The sequence below is a fragment of the Rhincodon typus genome, chromosome 3 (genome assembly GCF_021869965.1).
Source record: "Rhincodon typus isolate 14 chromosome 3, sRhiTyp1.1, whole genome shotgun sequence".
Classification (NCBI taxonomy): Eukaryota; Metazoa; Chordata; class Chondrichthyes; order Orectolobiformes; family Rhincodontidae; genus Rhincodon; species Rhincodon typus.
The window spans coordinates 22,292,173-22,309,423 of record NC_063334.1 but is presented as its reverse complement, the minus strand read 5'-3'; the positions used below and the strand labels follow the sequence as shown (position 1 = coordinate 22,309,423).

General features: G+C 41.2%; 1 protein-coding gene across 3 annotated transcripts in view; it reads left to right on the top strand.

Moving 5' to 3' along the window:
* Positions 1–16,558, top strand: part of LOC109918040 (endophilin-A1-like) — a 127,104-nt gene extending 110,546 nt beyond the window's left edge. For 2 of the 3 annotated variants that reach the window (XM_048595351.1, XM_048595353.1), the window contains 5 exons: positions 3,359–3,492; positions 9,386–9,544; positions 11,277–11,380; positions 14,539–14,660; positions 15,840–16,529. In XM_048595351.1, the coding sequence (XP_048451308.1) occupies positions 3,359–3,492; positions 9,386–9,544; positions 11,277–11,380; positions 14,539–14,660; positions 15,840–16,039 (719 nt within the window). In that variant the 3' untranslated portion in view covers positions 16,040–16,529. Of the gene's footprint in view, positions 1–3,358; positions 3,493–9,385; positions 9,545–11,276; positions 11,381–14,538; positions 14,661–15,839 lie in introns of all 3 variants that reach the window. The other variant, XM_048595350.1, reaches the window with a different exon arrangement.
* Positions 16,559–17,251: the final 693 nt, after the last annotated feature.

The window sequence follows — 17,251 nt, the reverse complement described above, 5'->3', positions numbered from 1 at the left end:
AAATCACTGTGCAGAATTATAAGCTTAATTCTTTGTTTTAAAGTTCCATAGTTTACATGTGCCAGTTAATAAATTGCCTAAATGTTCATATCACGCAGAAAGAATGGCTTATTCTACTTTCTCTTTTGACCCTATTTTCACTAAACTGCTAACCCCAAACTCCTCTTCCTGACCGCCATGTTTGCTGATATTGTTTGTAGTTTCCGTCTCATCTTCACATCTCTCATCATCCACATTTGTCAAAAAAAAACCCATCACCAACAGCCATCATCACTGCAGGGGTTTGCCTTTTCTCTCAAATCCTTAGATATGTTGTCATCTCTCAGATCTGAGCACACCTTTCCTGGAACTCTATTCTGGAATTTCACCAATCAGGTGTCTGTGCCTGCCACTGAAATGGCTTTTATCTAAGTCACAACTTACAATGTATGTGACTCTGCCTGTGGGAAACTATTCCTTTTCATCTATGTCAAATAGTCAGCAGTCTTTGACAAATCTGACCACCTGATTTGGCCTGATTCCATTCTTATGAATCTAATTTTAACTGGAAAATTTTAACTTGCAAAGGCTTCTCTTCCCACTCTGCAGTCTTCCAAGGATCTATATTGGCCATTCCTGTTTCTGTCTTTTTGCATACTGTCTTTCAGTAACATCATCTGGAAGCACAGTGCCAGGTTCAATGTGTACGCTGACAACATCAGGCCTATCTCCCTGGCATCTCTCAATTTCTCTGCTGTCTCTAATTTGTGCAATATCCAGGACTACAGGAGCTGATATTTCCTCCAAGAATTGGAAAGACTGAAACCATTGTCTTCACTCCCCTCCACAAATGCCATTCCCTAGTTACCAACCCTATCACTCTCCCTGGCAGTAGACTGAGATTAAGACAGTCTGTTCACAACCTTTGTGCTGTATTTGATGCAGAATTAACGTTTGATCAAGAATCCACACTTTCACTAGGACTATCCACATATGCCTCCATAATAATACCTGTCTCCATCCATGTCTCAGCTTTCAGATGCTAAGGCCCTCGTGCATGGATTTGCTCCTTCTGCATTTGGCTGTTACAGTTTTCCTGTGACTGGTCTCCCACTTTGCATCCTCCATAAACTTAAGCTCATCCAAAACCCTGCTATCCGTGATGTAACTCCTGCCAACTTCCCAAGTTCTGGGTACCCTCCCAAAACCTCTTCGCTTCTCTAACTGCCTTGGTTTAAGATGCTCATAAAACTTCACATAGGGAGGTTTTGTATCTTAAAGGTGCTAAATAAATACAAGATATTGATGCTTTTGCTGATAGCACTTTATGCCAGGCTGGGAGACCGCCACTCAAGACCAAGAGGATACCTCACTGGGTCCACGCTAAGGCCGGGTCCGTGCTGAAGCCGGCAGTCCATGTCTGCGCTGAGGCCGGAAGTTCAGGATGTTGCCAAGAAGAAAGATGAGTGAAAAGAAAAGAGAAAGAAATGGACAGAGCAGACAAAGTCTGGCTGAAGCATCCTACTCTGTGGTGTGGCACTCTCCTAGCCCGGCTTGGCGGTACCCTGACCTGGCACGGCAGTCTCTCAGTGGTTCAGCGTGGCAGTCTCTTGGTGGCACGTGGTGGTCTCTCGGCCTAGCATAGTGGTCTTTCAGCATCCTGTGGTGGTCTTTCAGCCCAGCATAGCCTCAGTGTGGACTTCCGGCCTTGTGGGAATTCCAGAGCGGTCTCCTTGAAGTGAAGCCCTGCACAGTCTGGAGTCAAGGCCTGGTGTGGCTTGAAGGCTAGGTACCAGAGTGGACTCAGTTGGAACTTTAATTTCTCTATTTTCTGATTTATTTCTACCATCTGTAATACTGGACTTTTTATTTCTTTTTTGTTGTCACTTGTTTTTTCCTTAAGAACTTGTGCTGAACAGTCTTTACCTAGATATCTTGTACCTAAGATGGTACCGCAAGTGGCGACTTGTAAACTTTTCACCGTACTCATTTGACTACATGTGACAATAAAGCTAATTCAATTCAAATTCAATTTGAGTATGCTACATCAATCACCCCTTTAAAGCATTCATTATTTCAATTTATAACTTGTCATTACTATCCAATAACAACCGAAACTTTATATAATATTGCATTTAAGAGATGAAAACACATAACCCAAGCTTTTTGAAGAGAGACAGTGTCAAGTTTGAATTTAAATGCAATCAGTAATGTGAATTATCGAAATTTAATATTGGGGAAGGGAGAAGAGTACAGAATGACAATATCACCAGCTCTGTTGTATAGATCTTTTGTGATGATTGAACTTTTAGGCTCTAGTTTATGAATTATTGTAAGTGGTTGGTTGCCTCTCAGTTACTGGACCTGTGATGTAAGCTCTGTTATTAACTGTTGTCAAATTCAGCGACAGTGTGCAGTGGGAGGAGAGAGGAGGAGGAACCTGAATATGGTTGTACCATAATATAATTCAGCTTTATTTTTCTACGTACTTTTTTTCTTTCATTATTCTATTGTGGTTCTTTCTTTCCTTGACTCCATGTTTAATATAGCATCCTGTTGAATTGTTGGAGTGTTAACTGCATCCAATATGTAAGGTGTGAAATAGTGACATAGAAGTAATGTCACTGAACTAGTAATTCTGAAGCATAGGCAAATGCTCTGATGACCTAGCTATAAATCCCCCACCATGTGCAGTTTTGAAGCCACATTCAATTAATTAGAAAAATATGAAATTGACAGCTAGTCTTCGTAACAGTGACCATAAAGCTATCATTAATTATTCTTACATTTGACCTCCTTTAGAGAAGGAAATCTGCTGGTGTGGCCTACATGTGACAGCAATTTGGTTGACCCTTAACTGCTCTCTGAAATGATCTCACTCTTAATGAGTTGAAGGGACAATTAGGAATGGATATCAAATGCTGAACTTGTCAGTGTCCCATGAAGATATGAGAAAGTTTGCAAAGTGGGAAGGGTTTGGCACACTCTAGTCATTGATGATACAATGTCATATTGCAGTTTATGCTCATGGATTAGTCAGTTCCAACTTTTATATGAATTTGCTTTGGAAATGATCAGAAATATCTGCATTTGAATTGGTAAACTTTCGACAAATCTGCTGTTATTTGTATGTTTTCATCTATTACCTGGTAATTTGTCTTTGTTTAGAAGAATATATTTCATTAATGAATAATTTATGACAATGATTCGTTCTGGAGTGATTTAACTAGGAAGGCTAGACGACAAGAAAGGTATTTGGCATTTGCATTATGAAATAATAGGTTATAAAGATACAAAAATGTATAGAAATGCTATAGAAATAAAAATGCAAAACTTCAAAGCTTACTTTTAAAAAATATATCCCTGAACTCTCTTCAAGGTCAGGCACTGATGGATAGTGGTGAAGCTATGAAGCAGCTTGCTGAGGTGAAAGATGCTCTTGATATGGAAGTAAAACAAAACTTCATTGATCCTCTACAGAACCTACATGATAAAGACCTGAAAGAAATACAGGTATACTTTGTGGGGTATTTTTCATGTGCCTTACTAACTTGGTAGAGGGTGTAGGAACCAAGGAAGAATAGTAGATCAGAATACCAGGGCTTGTAAAATGCTTACGGATATAGCTGGCAGAAGCATAGAGAATAATAAGTTAGTGAAGTTGGAGTAGGGGAGAAAGAAAGGAAGTCCAAAACAAAGTTAATGTGCGTGTATGTAAAAGTACCGAGTACAGTAAATAAGATTGGGGAGTTACACATATTGCAGTGTGGAACAATGATGTTGTGGCAGTCTAGGCACCTGGCTCACGGAAAGGTTGGAAAAGGTAGGACAAACAAATTCAGAGTTCCCTGGATGACAAAGGAGGTAGAAAAGAACATTAGAAATAAAAGGTGTACTTATGACAGATGTAAAGCAGAAGTACAATTGAGAATCAATTTCTGAAGGTTTAGAGAGGTGAAAAAACAAATAGAGCTTTGCAGATAACTTAAAGGAAAATCTCAAAGTCCTGTACAGGCAGATAAACAGAATGAGAGAGGTTAAAGGGGAGTAGGGCTAATCAGGGACTACAAAGGGGATTTAAATATGGAGGCAAGGGACATAGCTGAGCTGCTAAGTAAACACTTTCATCTGTCTTTATAAAAGAGGAGGATGCTGCTAAAGCCTTGTGACAGAAGAAGAAACTCTGTAACTAGAAGTGTTCAAAATTAATAAAGAAGGAATCTTGGACAGATTGTTGGTACTTAATGTTGACAAGACACCAGGACTGGATTATGAAGGAAGTGAGGGTAGCAATTGCAGGGGCACTGGCAATAATCTTCCCTGTTCAAGGGAGGCACTGAAAGAATGGGCCAATTTCAAACATTGCAGCCTTGTTCAAGAAAGGCAAGGAAATACCCACCATTTTTCTGAAGAAGCGTCCTGACCCAAAACGTCAATGTTCCTGCTCCTCTGATTGTGCTTGGCCACAGCTCCACACTGTGTGGTCTCTGACTCCAGCATCGGCAGTTCTTGCTATCTCCCACCAATTATCGAACTGTTAGTTTAACTTCAGTGGTGGGGAAACTTCCAGAAACAATTACTCAGGATATAATTACTAAAGATGAACTTATTAGGTAGAGCCATCACAGATTTCTAAAGGGAAAATTATGTTTGATTAACTTGTAAGAGTTTTTTGACAAGGTAGCAGAAGGGGTCAATTAGGCTGACATTGTTGATATGGTATACATGGATTTCCAGAACCGTTTGATACAGTGCAATGGACTTGTAAGAAAAATTAAAGATTGTGGTATAACAGGGACAGTAGCAACATGGATATGAAATTGTCTGTGTGATAGGAATGTGAGAGTAATGGTTGTGGATATTTTTCGAAGCTTGTGAAGTCCACATTGATACCATTGGGCTGCAGGGTTCCCAAGCGGAATATGAGTTGCTGTTCCTACAACCTTCGGGTGGCATCGTTGTGGCACTGCAGGAGGCCCAGGATGGACATGTCGTCTGCGGAATGGGAGGGGGAGTTGAAATGGTTCGCGACTGGGAGGTGCAGTTGTTTAGTGCGAACTGAGCGTAGGTGTTCTGCAAAGCGGTCCCCGAGCCTCCGCTTGGTTTCCCTGATGTAGAGGAGGCCACAACGGGAACAGCGGATGCAGTATACCATATTAGCAGATGTGCAGGTGAACATCTGCTTGATGTGGAAAGTCTTCTTGGGGCCTGGGATGTGGGTGAGGGGGGAGTTGTAGGGGCAGGTGTAGCACTTCCTGCGGTTGCAGGGAGAAGTGCCGGGTGAGGTGGGGCTGGAGGGGACTGTGGAGGAGACAAGGGAGTCACGGAGAGAGTGTTCCCTCTGGAAAGCAGATAAGGGTGGGGAGGGAAAATGTCTTTGGTGGTGGGGTCGGATTGCAGATGGTGGAAGTGTCGGAGGACGATGCGTTGGATCCGGAGGTTGGTGGGGTGGTATGTGAGGACAAGGGGGATTCTGTTTTGGTTGTTATTGTGGGAAATGCGGGAGACACGGTCGAGGGCGTTCTCGACCAGTGAGGGGGGCAAGTTGCTGTCCTTGAAAAACGAGGACATCTGAGATGTACGGGAGTGGAATGCCTCATCCTGGGAGCAGATGCGGCAGAGGCGAAGGAATTGGGAATAGGGGATGGCATTTTTGCAGGAAGGTGGGTGGGAGGAGGTGTATTCTAGGTAGCTGTGGGAGTCGGTGGGCTTGAAATGGATATCGGTTTCTAGGTGGTTGCCGGAGATGGAGACAGAGAAGTCCAGGAAGGAGAGGGAGGTATTAGAGATGGTCCAGGTGAACTTAAGGTTGGGGTGGAAGGTGTTGGTGAAGTGGATGAACTGTTCGAGCTCCTCGTGGGAGCACGAGGCGGCACCAATACAGTCATCAATGTAACGGAGGAAGAGGTGGGGTTTAGGGCCAGAGTAGGTACGGAAGAGGGATTGTTCCACGTAATCTACAAAGAGGCAGACATAGCTTGGGCCCATGTGGGTACCCATGGCTACCCCCTTTGTCTGTAGGAAGTGGGAGGAATTGAAAGAGAACCTTCAAAATCTCCCCTCCCCCTACAGCAACCCAAAACCAGCCCAGCTCATCCCCGCCTCCCTAACCTGTTCTTCCTCCCACCTATCCCCTCCTCCCACCTCAAGCCCCACCCCCATCTCCTACCTACTAACCTCATCCCGCCCCCTTGACCTGTCCTTCCTCCCTGGACTGACCTATCTCCTCCCTACCTCCCCACCTACACTCACCTTTACTGGCTCCATCCCCGCCTCTTTGACCGGTCTGTCTCCTTCCACCTATCTTCTCCTCTATCCATCTTCTATTCGCCTCCCCCTCTTTCCCTATTTATTTCAGAACCCCCTTCCCCTCCCCCACTTCTGAAGAAGGGTCTAGGCCCGAAACGTCAGCCTTCCTGCTCCTCTGATGCTGCTTGGCCTGCTCTGTTCATCCAGCTCTACACCTTGTTATCTAAGATTCTCCAGCATCTGCAGTTCCTACTATCTCAAAAATCCTGGCATATGTTTTAATTTCTCTTAGGAACAGAATAAGTCGATCTTGTGGTCATATTCACGTTCCAGCCTATTGTAGCTTGTGTAACTAGTTTTGAAAAGCTTCTAAATCACAAAACTATGGATTAAAGGGAGGAGTAAACATTACAAAGATTTTAGAATTAAAATGGGATACTAATGCTAACAGCTTTTGTTATGTGATTAAGGTTAGGAAGATGGAAATTCTGATTAATGAAGCCTATTAACAAAACAGAGCACACAGGTTGGACTCTGCCGTGCCTATTTTTACTTGGGTAGTAGTCCATTTAGAATGAACAATTTAATGTCTGCATTAAAAAAAGGACAAATCGTCACCCATGCATTTCACTGATTGGAATTTCTACCTGGAAATCTTAATTAATACCAATTATATTGCATTTTCATTTCTCCTATATACACTACACAGTTCATTTTTGGCCAACATAGGCCATTAGTCAGAAGCAAAGAAGTTAACACATAAATTTACTTAAGTTCCAATAAAAAAATGACAACTTAAAGAAAATTAACTGTTGATTATCTTAGAAATCTTTTAGGTTTAAAGAATTAAGGCAATCCTTCGATGAAATTCATGTCTCCTCCCCATTTTGCAATTTGCATTATGTACCCTAAAGGTGGGTAGGTAACAAAAACAGAAATTGTCAAAGGAACGCAGCAGGTCTGGCAGCATCTTTGGAGAGAAAACAGTTAATGTTTTGAGTCCAGTGACCCTTCTTCACAACAGATAGCATCTAGGATAGAATCATGGAATCCCTAGAATACAGAGAGAGGCCATTTGGCCCATCAGGTCTGCACCGACCCTCTGACGAGCATCCTACCCAAGTCCTGTAACCCAGCATTTATCATGATTAGTCCATCTAGCCTGCACAACCCTGGACACTACGAGGAAACTTAGCATGGCCGACCCACCTAACCTGCACATCTTTGGACTGTAGGAGGAAACCAGAGCACCTGGCAAAAACCCATGCAGACATGGGGAGAATGTGTAAACACCAAACAGACAGTCATTTGAGGCTGGAAGCAAACCCAAGACCCTGGTTGTGTGAGGTAGCAGTAGTAACCACTGTGCCACCATATTGCTCCCAGGAAAAAGTGGTATTTATGCTAATGCCTAGGATTAGGGTGAAGGCATGAGTGGGTGGGGAAGACAGAGCCTGGAAAGAGAAAGAGGAAATCATTTAGGCACACAAAGGGATTGTGGATAGTACGCCAACTAAGAAGAAAAGCTAGATAAGTAATAATGAGGACTCTAAGTGGGGGGAAATGGATAGGCTACACTGAAAGCAACCCATGTCATGACAGGATCTGGGGTGTTGGGGTGGGTAAAAGACATAGGAGGAGGTGCTCAGGTTCCAAAATTATTGAACTCGATATTGAGTCCTGAAGACTGCAGGGTCCCCAAGTGGAAGATGAGATGTTGTTCTTCCAGCTTATGTTGAGCATCACTGAAGCACTGCAGCAGGCCCGAGGCAGAAATGTTGGCGCGAGAAGATGATGGTGTGTTGAAGTGACAGGCAACTGGAAGCTCGGAGTCATTTTTACATAGGGAATGTAGGTGTTCCGCAAAGCAGTCACCCAGTCTGCGTTTGGTCTCCCAGTGTAGAGGAGACTGCATTGTGAGCATTGATTATGGTGGATTAGATTGAGTGCAGTGCAGGTAAGTCACTGCTTCACCTGGAAGGTGTTTCTGGGGCTTTGGACAGTGAGGAGGAAGGAGGTAAATGGGCAAGTATTGCACCTTCTACAATACGTGGGAAGATGCTGTGGGGGTGTGGAAGGTGTTAGGAGTGGACCAGGGTGTTCCGGAGGGAACAGTACCTGCGGAATGCTGACATGATAGGGGAGGGGAATATTTGGACAGGTAACGCTGTTTACTGTTGTTTAGCAATTATTTTAAAAATTGGCAACTTGCTTTTGTATAACACCTTCAATCTAGTTGACCTCTCTACGTGCTTTGTAGGAATGTCATCAAGCAAAATTTGATACAACCACATAATCAGGTAATGGGCCAGGGTGACTCAAAGTGTGGTGAAAGATGTAGAAGCATCTTAAAGGAGATGGAGAGAGGCAAAGGATTTTCAGAGGGAATTCAAGAGGTTTTATGGCCTCGGGCAGCCGAAGACACACCTGCCAGTGGTGGAACAATTAAAACTGAAAATGCAAGGAGGCCAGTCGTAGAGGACTGCAGAAATCTCAGAGTTGAGGGGCTAGAAGATATTACAGAGATGAAGAGGGGTGAAACCATAGCCAAGTTTGAAAACAATGTTGAGAACTTTAAAATTGATGTGTTGCTGAACTGGGAGGCAGTGTAGTCAGTGAATATGGGTGAGAGCTGAATGAGACTCAGTTTTGGATGTGTTGAAGTTTACAGAAGATGTTGGGCTGGTCAAGAGAGCAAAAGAATAGCCTAATCTAAAGGTGTCGCATATGTGTAAAAGGGTTTTAGCATCAAATAAGATGTACTTATGGATCAAATTGAAGGCGTAGCAAGAAAGTCGTTTGGTGGTTTTTGTAGCCTTTTTTTATTCATCAATAATAGATTCTTATTGGCCTGAAATAATATTTATTTAATGTGACATACAAACAGAACCTTAGAACAAAGCATAAGAATCTGTCTTTTCTTCAAAAACGCTGAATCCTTTTAAATTTATTTGTCCTTGATAGGTCAGTAATTGGAATAAATTGGTCCCTCAATCATTAGAGATTAGTTACTGTTTAAACTGGTGCTATTCATTAAACTAATATATATGATATTGAGTGTCATCAGAAATGGATAAAGCAAGTTGCCCCTGATCCAGGGAGAAGTCTCAGTTCCAGCATTTCTTCCTTACTCAGACTACCATTCATTTATTGATAGCATCATCTGAAGAAATTGGAGGGGCGGAGATTAGATTTTGACTACAAGAAGAAGAGGCAAGGGAAGATTCCAGAAGAGGAGATTCGACAGGCACTGGAGAAATTTGATGAATCAAAGGAAATTGCAGAATCAAGCATGTTTAACCTGCTGGAGAGTGATGTAAGGATCCTAATTCTAAGCTACGCTGTTTGTGATTTACTCTTTTATAGAAATGGGGAGAAATTCTTAATCAATTGGGACACTTTCTGTAGATTTTATCCTTAATATGTCACACATAATTATTTTTTCTTATCCCGAAGGTCTTCGGTATTTGATCCTTCTGCCCCATTTATTTTGCATCTACTGTCACTCCATGCGCCATTGCATCTTTGGGAAAGGCGGCAGATGTACTGTCCCTCCATGACTGCCGTTACCAATGGTGCCTGTCAAGTTGCCAATAAGAACATGTTTAGAGAGCATTTCAATTGCATAATTTTGCTGACATGTGACTGACCTCATTCGGTTGGAATTTTTCCCTCTGTTCTCAGTGGTCAACAGGTTTAGGATGGTTTCCCCAAAATTACAGTATTACAATAATACTATCTTGGCCTGGTACAACATTCCAATGATTAAAGGAATGCTCATTGACTGGTCCTTGCGTCTACACAATTTCTGTTTCACTATCTAGTCAAACTGGTTATATATGTTGTTTTTGTTTCAACACCTTTTCAGGAACTTAAGTAATACACCCCTGGTGATACAGATCACTTAGTTGCTAAATTGAGCTGTCTATCTTTTTGTGAAATACACTGCATTAATAACCTTTTTTTTGAGTACTCAGTAAGGTTTTCAGCACCAATCAGTTTGTTCCTGTATTGTACTGAACCACCAGATGTAGCAAATAAATCTTGACCGGAAACATATGTTTGAGGCAGCGATGTGATACTGCACCTTTCTATTGCAATGAGATGAAATTCCGTGCAACTATGCTTTGAATCTGAAACACCAGCCTTGTATATTTGTCCTTACTACTGAATGGTTTTGAAAGGCATTGGCAAAAAGTTTGAACCTCTAATTGAGGAACGCAGCCATATTAAGTGCAATACAGTTTGCCCTTTTGAATGAGTAAACCTTCTTCAGTGCTCAGAGAAAACATCTTAAAACTATGCAGAAATGCATCTAGAGGTTTTGTGCCATCTGGTGGTTGATATGTCATTGGCCACTTCCACCACTGAATGCAGGGCTTACTGTGTATTTATTTGCAACTGGGGATAATTTTAGTTAAATTCGCCGAAGGGCACCTGATGGGACCAGCTGGACTGCCTGTTTTATGTCGTCCAATATGATTTTAATCTCCATCGTCACCTATCCCTCAACTGGAGGATGGTGTCTACTTAGCATTATGATTTGAAACTGTGGGTCTTCATGCAACAGAATAGATCATTTATCAGCCCACAGATCTTTAGGTGCAGAGGGCAAGATATCTCACAAGGTAATGGGATCTGGATTAAAGGATTTGCTGTCGTTTCCATCAGTCGGTCTTATCATTAAGGTGTTGTGATTCAAAACATGACACTCTTTGATAGACAAACTGTTGCTATTGTCAACAACTGGTAGCATGTTATTCCCAGTCATTAATGCCAATGCTGCCATGTTTCGTGCACAGCTTCAGAGTGACTTTGTAATGTTTCCTTTGCCCTCCCCTGAAATCTACTGACTAATTGAACGCAAGGTTAGATAGGGTATAAAACACGTCGCTGCTTCCAATCCAGTCCCATCAGTTTCCCCCAAGGCTGGTTAGGCTGAACTTACCCGTAGAGTGTGATAACTGCATGTAGTCTTATTAAAGAAGTCCCCAAAGACATTTAATTGTAATATGTTTATGTTTGTTTTGTTTTGTTGATAATTGTAGATTGAGCAAGTGAGCCAGCTTTCAGCACTAGTGCAAGCTCAGTTAGAATATCACAGACAGGCTGCACAGATTTACCAGGAACTCTCAGTGCAGCTGGAGCAGCGGTAAGTATGAAACAGATATATCAGCTTTCTTTTTGTAAAACAATAAAGAAAATGAACTCGTGTCAAATCATACTCCTGATTCATTTTAGTCAAAAATCCAACCATTAAGTTTCAATTCTGTTTCACTAACTTCAGCAAAAAGAACCATTTGGAAATTAGCTTGTTTAGTAGTTATTTTAAAATGCAGTTGATATATAATTTACGGTGTCACAGCACTGAAATAGCTGCAACAATTTACTTTTAGTTGTAGTCAGTGTTTGTGAATCTTAAAATGTTGTCCAGTTTTGTTGCTTATAACAGAGATGAACATTGGCATCCACAGTGCATTATTGAAGAGCTGAAGAAGGACAAGAACATCACCCGCAGACAAAGGGCGCATGACAGTAATACTAAATAAAAGGGACTACACATCCAAGGCACAGGCACTGCTCGCCGACGAAAACACATACCGGCCAGTACAGATTATGAGCAGCTTGGTGCTATCATAATATAAATGTTGCCCATTCCCTTCAGGCCTTGGTTGCAAAGCAGCTCATACAGTTGGGATAAGAGTTTCTCTCACGGTTAGATCCAATCTTCAAAAATTCTGATATTGCCAGAGGAAACGTTGGCAAGTGGTGGGGACGAGAGGTTGTCAATTGGGAGGGTGAGGCCTAGTTGAAGAGGGGAGATGATGCCTTAGTGTAACATCAGCATATAGTAACCCAGGGGCCCAGGTGAATATTCTGTATTGATGGGTTTGAATCCCATCTTGGCTGATGAATTTTGAATTCAATAAAATTGTGAAATTGGGAATAAAACTGGTGAGTACTGCCAATTGTCAGTGAAGACTTTAGGTTAAGGTACTTCCACATTGCTGTTATGGAGGGAATTCCAGGACTTTCACCCAGTAACAGTGAAGGAACGGTGATATATTTCCAAGTCCGGATTGTGAGTGGCTTGAAGGGGAACTTGCAGGAGGTGGTGTTCCCATGTATCTGCTGCAAATGTCTTTCGAGATGGACATGGGTTTGGAAGGTGCAGCGAAACAAAACTTGGTGAATTTCTGCAGTACATCTGGTAGATAGTATGCACTGCTGCTAATAAATGTGGATGGTGGAGGGAATGAATGTTTGTGGATGTGGCAATAACCAAATGAGCTGCTTTGTCCTGAATATTGTTAAGTTTCTTGCGTGTTGTTGGGGCTGTCCTCATCCAGGTGAGTATTCCATCACACTCCTGATTTGTGCCTTGTTGATAGTGGATAGACTTTGGGGAATCAGAGGGTGAGTTACTCACTGCAGGATTTCTAACTTCTGACCTGCTCTTGTAGCTGCACTATTGATGTGGCTAGTCCAGATCAGGTCAATGATACCATCCATGAGGGATTCAGCAGTGTAATGCCATTGAATATCAATGGAAGATGGTTTGATTCTCTTTTGTTGTAGATGGTCATTTCCTCGCACTTGTGTGTGGCGCAAATGTTACTTGATAGCCCAAATGTGGATATTGTCCAAGTCTTGCTACAAATGTGCAGGGGCTGAAAATCATGCAATGATCAGTAAACATCCTCTACAACCACAACCATCTTACTTTGTACCAGTTGTCATGACACACTGGAGTACTGTGAACAAAGAGAACAAAGTACAGCACAGGAACAGGCCCTTTGGCTCACCAAGGCTATGCTGACATATGATTCTTTTCTAAGGTGTACAAAATGATCAGAGGTATAGATAGAGTAGACAGCCAGAGACTTTTTCCTAGGGTGGAGGTAGCTTTTACAAGGGGACATAGTTTTAAAATGAAAGGAGGTAGATATTGGGGAGACGTCAGAGGTAGGTTCTTTACTCAGAGAGTTGTAGGGGCGTGGAATGCATTGCTGGAGAGGGTAGTGGAGTCGGCCTCATTAGGGGCATTTAAGCGGCTATTAGATAGGCATATGGATGATAGTGTAAGGTAGCGGTGGATAGACCTTAGGTTTTGGGTAAAAGTTCGGCACAACATCATGGGCTGAAGGGCCTGTACTGTGCTGTACTGTACTGTTCTATGAAGAGTTTCATGTCAATAAAATTCTATTCTTTTTGATTAATGGGAAAGCCTGACTTTCGTTGTTTTCTGGGCTGAAAAATTTGGACGTTTCACAGAAGCAGAATACAGGTCATGGGACTAATAAATACATCCGATTGAGGTGGTAGTGTTTGAAGATGTTTAAGTTAGGACCCCTTCAATGTACATATCACAACACAAGTCAAAATGGCAAATATTATCAACTCATGCTCATATTGATACCATGCTTAAGGAATGCGTCAAATTGAATTTAAAAAGGCAGCGTTATTAACTTTAATCTGTCTAGTGAGAGAACATGATGAATGAAAGGACATTCTACAAGTTGCAGTTTGTTCTTTAAAACTTGTGATCAAAGCTGATTGATAAGTGTGTGTCTATTTTAAAACTACTGTTGGTATATGGCATTCAGACAGTTAAAATAGACAGTGATTAATACTGAGCAGGGTTTGGGCTGGTAAGTGAAATGAAGTCTCAAACTAACAGCAACAGTGGCAATATCCACTGATCTAAATGATAAGCAAATGAGCATAGGATACTTTTTAACATTTCAGATAATATTCATTAATATATGAGCTCAATGCCAAAGCAGATGTGAATCTGTTTCATTGAGTTATTTGTAAAATATGTGGAAATGCCAATTCCTCCAAGTTCCCTATGTACAGTAATACTTCTGAATCATTTCAATGCTCTCTTGAGCTTAATTTTCTACTTTTGATGTTGTGTGATTGGACATGCAGAGGGTTCACTGCCATCAGATTTCATTCCTTAAGAAGAAACAGGGCTTATTTCTGAGAAGAGTTTGGCACATTTGTAAAACAATTAAGAAAGAGTTCATTTTATTGCATGCTGCCTTTTCATTTCCACATTGATTTAGTCAGAAGGCCAACATGAAATGGACGACATCTACATTTTCGTTTCTGCATCCAGCTTAAATTTCAGTCCAGGAGTTTGTTATTTGAACAACTGAACAATATTTAAGTTGAGCTCCAGTACTTTCCAGTTTGTTGGGTTCTGATGGGTAAAGAGTTTATTGCCTTTCTGCAATAGATGAATGAAATTGTCCACTAATTTTCACTCCCTTCAGTCATAATTGATGGCACATTTCTTTGCAGAGTGAAGGAAGCGACTGCCTGTCCTCGAAGGGAATATAAACCAAAGCCCCGTTTGACCTATGAATTTGCAGATGACACTCAACAGAATGGTGGACTGACTCACAGTGGGCAAAAGACACCAGGTAAAATGTTGCATCCATTTGACATGAATATGTCTGCCTTGATATCAATAATCAGCAGAATGTGAAGATGCCAATGTTGGACAAATGCAGAAGTCACACAATGCCAGGTTATAGTCCAACATGTTTATTTAAAATCACAAGCTTTTGGCGTGCTGCTCCTTCATCAGGTGAGGGAGCACACTGGCATAGAATATATAGGCAGAGAGATAATGTAAAGATAATTCCTAGTAATTAAGAATGCCAACAGATAAGTACAAATAGTGTGAGTGGAGTGTTGACAGGCTGAATAACAAGTCTTTGCAGGTGATCAAGAGTGTCAAATGGTGTGAGTAAAGTCTCAACAGCTGAATTACTAGTGAAAGGATGACCTATGAACCTATTAAGGCAGAGAGATAATTACAAATATTCAGAAATAAAATGGTCCTGGAGACATACCAAATGGTTGGATTAACGTGAGTTGATATCAGAGTTGCGTGACGAGGGTCTAACCAAAGTAACAAGTAATCAAAAACTGTACAAACTATTTAAGGTAGAGAGACAATCACAAGTAATCAAGGTAATGGTGTCAAAACAGAACAGTAAGGAAGATTTTACAAACACAGAATAGTATGGTGGGTTTACATGTAGAGCGACATAAACCCAAGATCAGTAGAATAGAAAAGTCAATCTTCTCATAAGTTTCACTCAGGCTCAAAACGTGCAGCTTATTTTAGGACTTAATAAAAGCCGAAAGAACTGCAGATGCTGTAAATCAGGAAGGGTCTGAGGAATGGTCATCGGACCCGAAACGTTAACTCTGATTTTTTCTTCGCAGATGTTGCCAGATCTGCTGAGCTTTTCCAGCAACTTCTGTTTTGTTATTTTAGGACTCTGCTGTTTGGGATTTTGTTTTCAGATCTGCTTCATATCTGTTTTTGTTTTGAATACTGGAGGCTTGAAGACTTTAAAGTAAGCAACAAGTATAGCAACTTAGCTCATTACCGTAGAATTTTCAGAAGAGATCATGGTGCTTTTGTAATCAGTTTTAACCCAGCTTTTTTTTCTAACTGCAGCAAACAATTGTGACATTTATTTTCCTAAATTTCAAGCCCCACATTTTAAGATGATTGCAAGTTTTATTTTCTCGTTGACTAATTTATGTAAAAGTTTCAGATTTTAATAGTCATTTGTAAAATGCAGGCACGCCGCTAGATCAGCCATGCTGCAGGGCTGCGTATGATTTTGAACCGGAGAATGAAGGCGAGCTGGGATTTAAGGAGGGAGATGTCATCACGCTCACCAATCAAATTGATGACAACTGGTATGAAGGGATGCTCCATGGACAGTCAGGGTTTTTTCCCATCAATTATGTTCAAGTGTTAGTTCCATTACCACACTAGAGTGACTGCTGTAACTCGACTTGTCATTATATTTGTGCCACAGATGAAGGTGGTTCAGTTTGTGAGATTGTCTGATGCAGTGACACTGTTTATCAACAACTCCATTGATGTAAAGTCTTCAGTTTACATGTATTATAATCCCTAACTCGGTTGCATCTATAGTAAATGTAGACAGAAATGTTGCTGATTCCATCATCAGTGCGAACTAGAAGATGTCGTCATGCTAAGCAACACACAATCAAGTTGTGGGTATAATCTGTGAAAGCTTTTCTCCTGTTTTCTGGTCTATTATGTCAAAGTGGATAGTGCTGCACCTAGCTTTCCTTATTTTTGTAACAGTCATAAAGCTGTACAGCTTGGTTCTGGAGAATATATTTATCTAAATGTAAAAAAAAAGAGAGTATATGTGTTATATGAATTGTTTTTCCTCCTATCTGTGCTGGATCCAAGAATACACAGAGTAAAACGTTGGATTGCTTAATGTGGTGAATTCGAGTATATTAAAACTGTTCAATAAAGTATATTTGTAAGTGTGGACTTTTTTTATGGGGACAATTGTCTCATAATCCATAGTTGATATTCTGACTGCCTATGTAGTGGAAATATGATAGAAACTGTTTCTACTCTTCAGCTCAGCAGGTTATGCAATACAGCAATGAAGGAACATAGGGCTTAAGAACAGGAGTAGGCTTTTCTGGCATTCCAGCCTCTGCTATCATTCAATCAGATGGTGATTGATCGCCTTGTGTCCTCAATTCCACTGTCTTGTTTGCTCTGATAACCTTTGACTCCCCTGTCTTTCAAAAAAAGTATTTAACTCTGCCATAAATTCAGTGACCCATCTTCAACTGCTTTCCGGGGAAGGGTAATCCACATATTAATGACCTGTTAAGGGAAAATAAAACTCATCTCTAGCTTTAAAGGGAGATATCTTCTTCGTACATAGTGTCCCCTATTTCTAATCTCTCCCAAAAGAGAAAACATCCTCCTGGTATCCATCCTATCATGTCTTCTCTGAATTTTATATATTTCATTAAGATCACTGCTCATTCTTCGTAACTCCAATGTGTATCGACCCAAGCTGTTTAACTTTTCTTCGGAAGATGAGCCTGAAATGTGATGCATAAACCTTCTCTGAGCTGTTTGAAACATTTTTACATCCCTTTATAAATAAAGAGACCAGAAGTTTGTACAATACCCCAGATGTGGTCT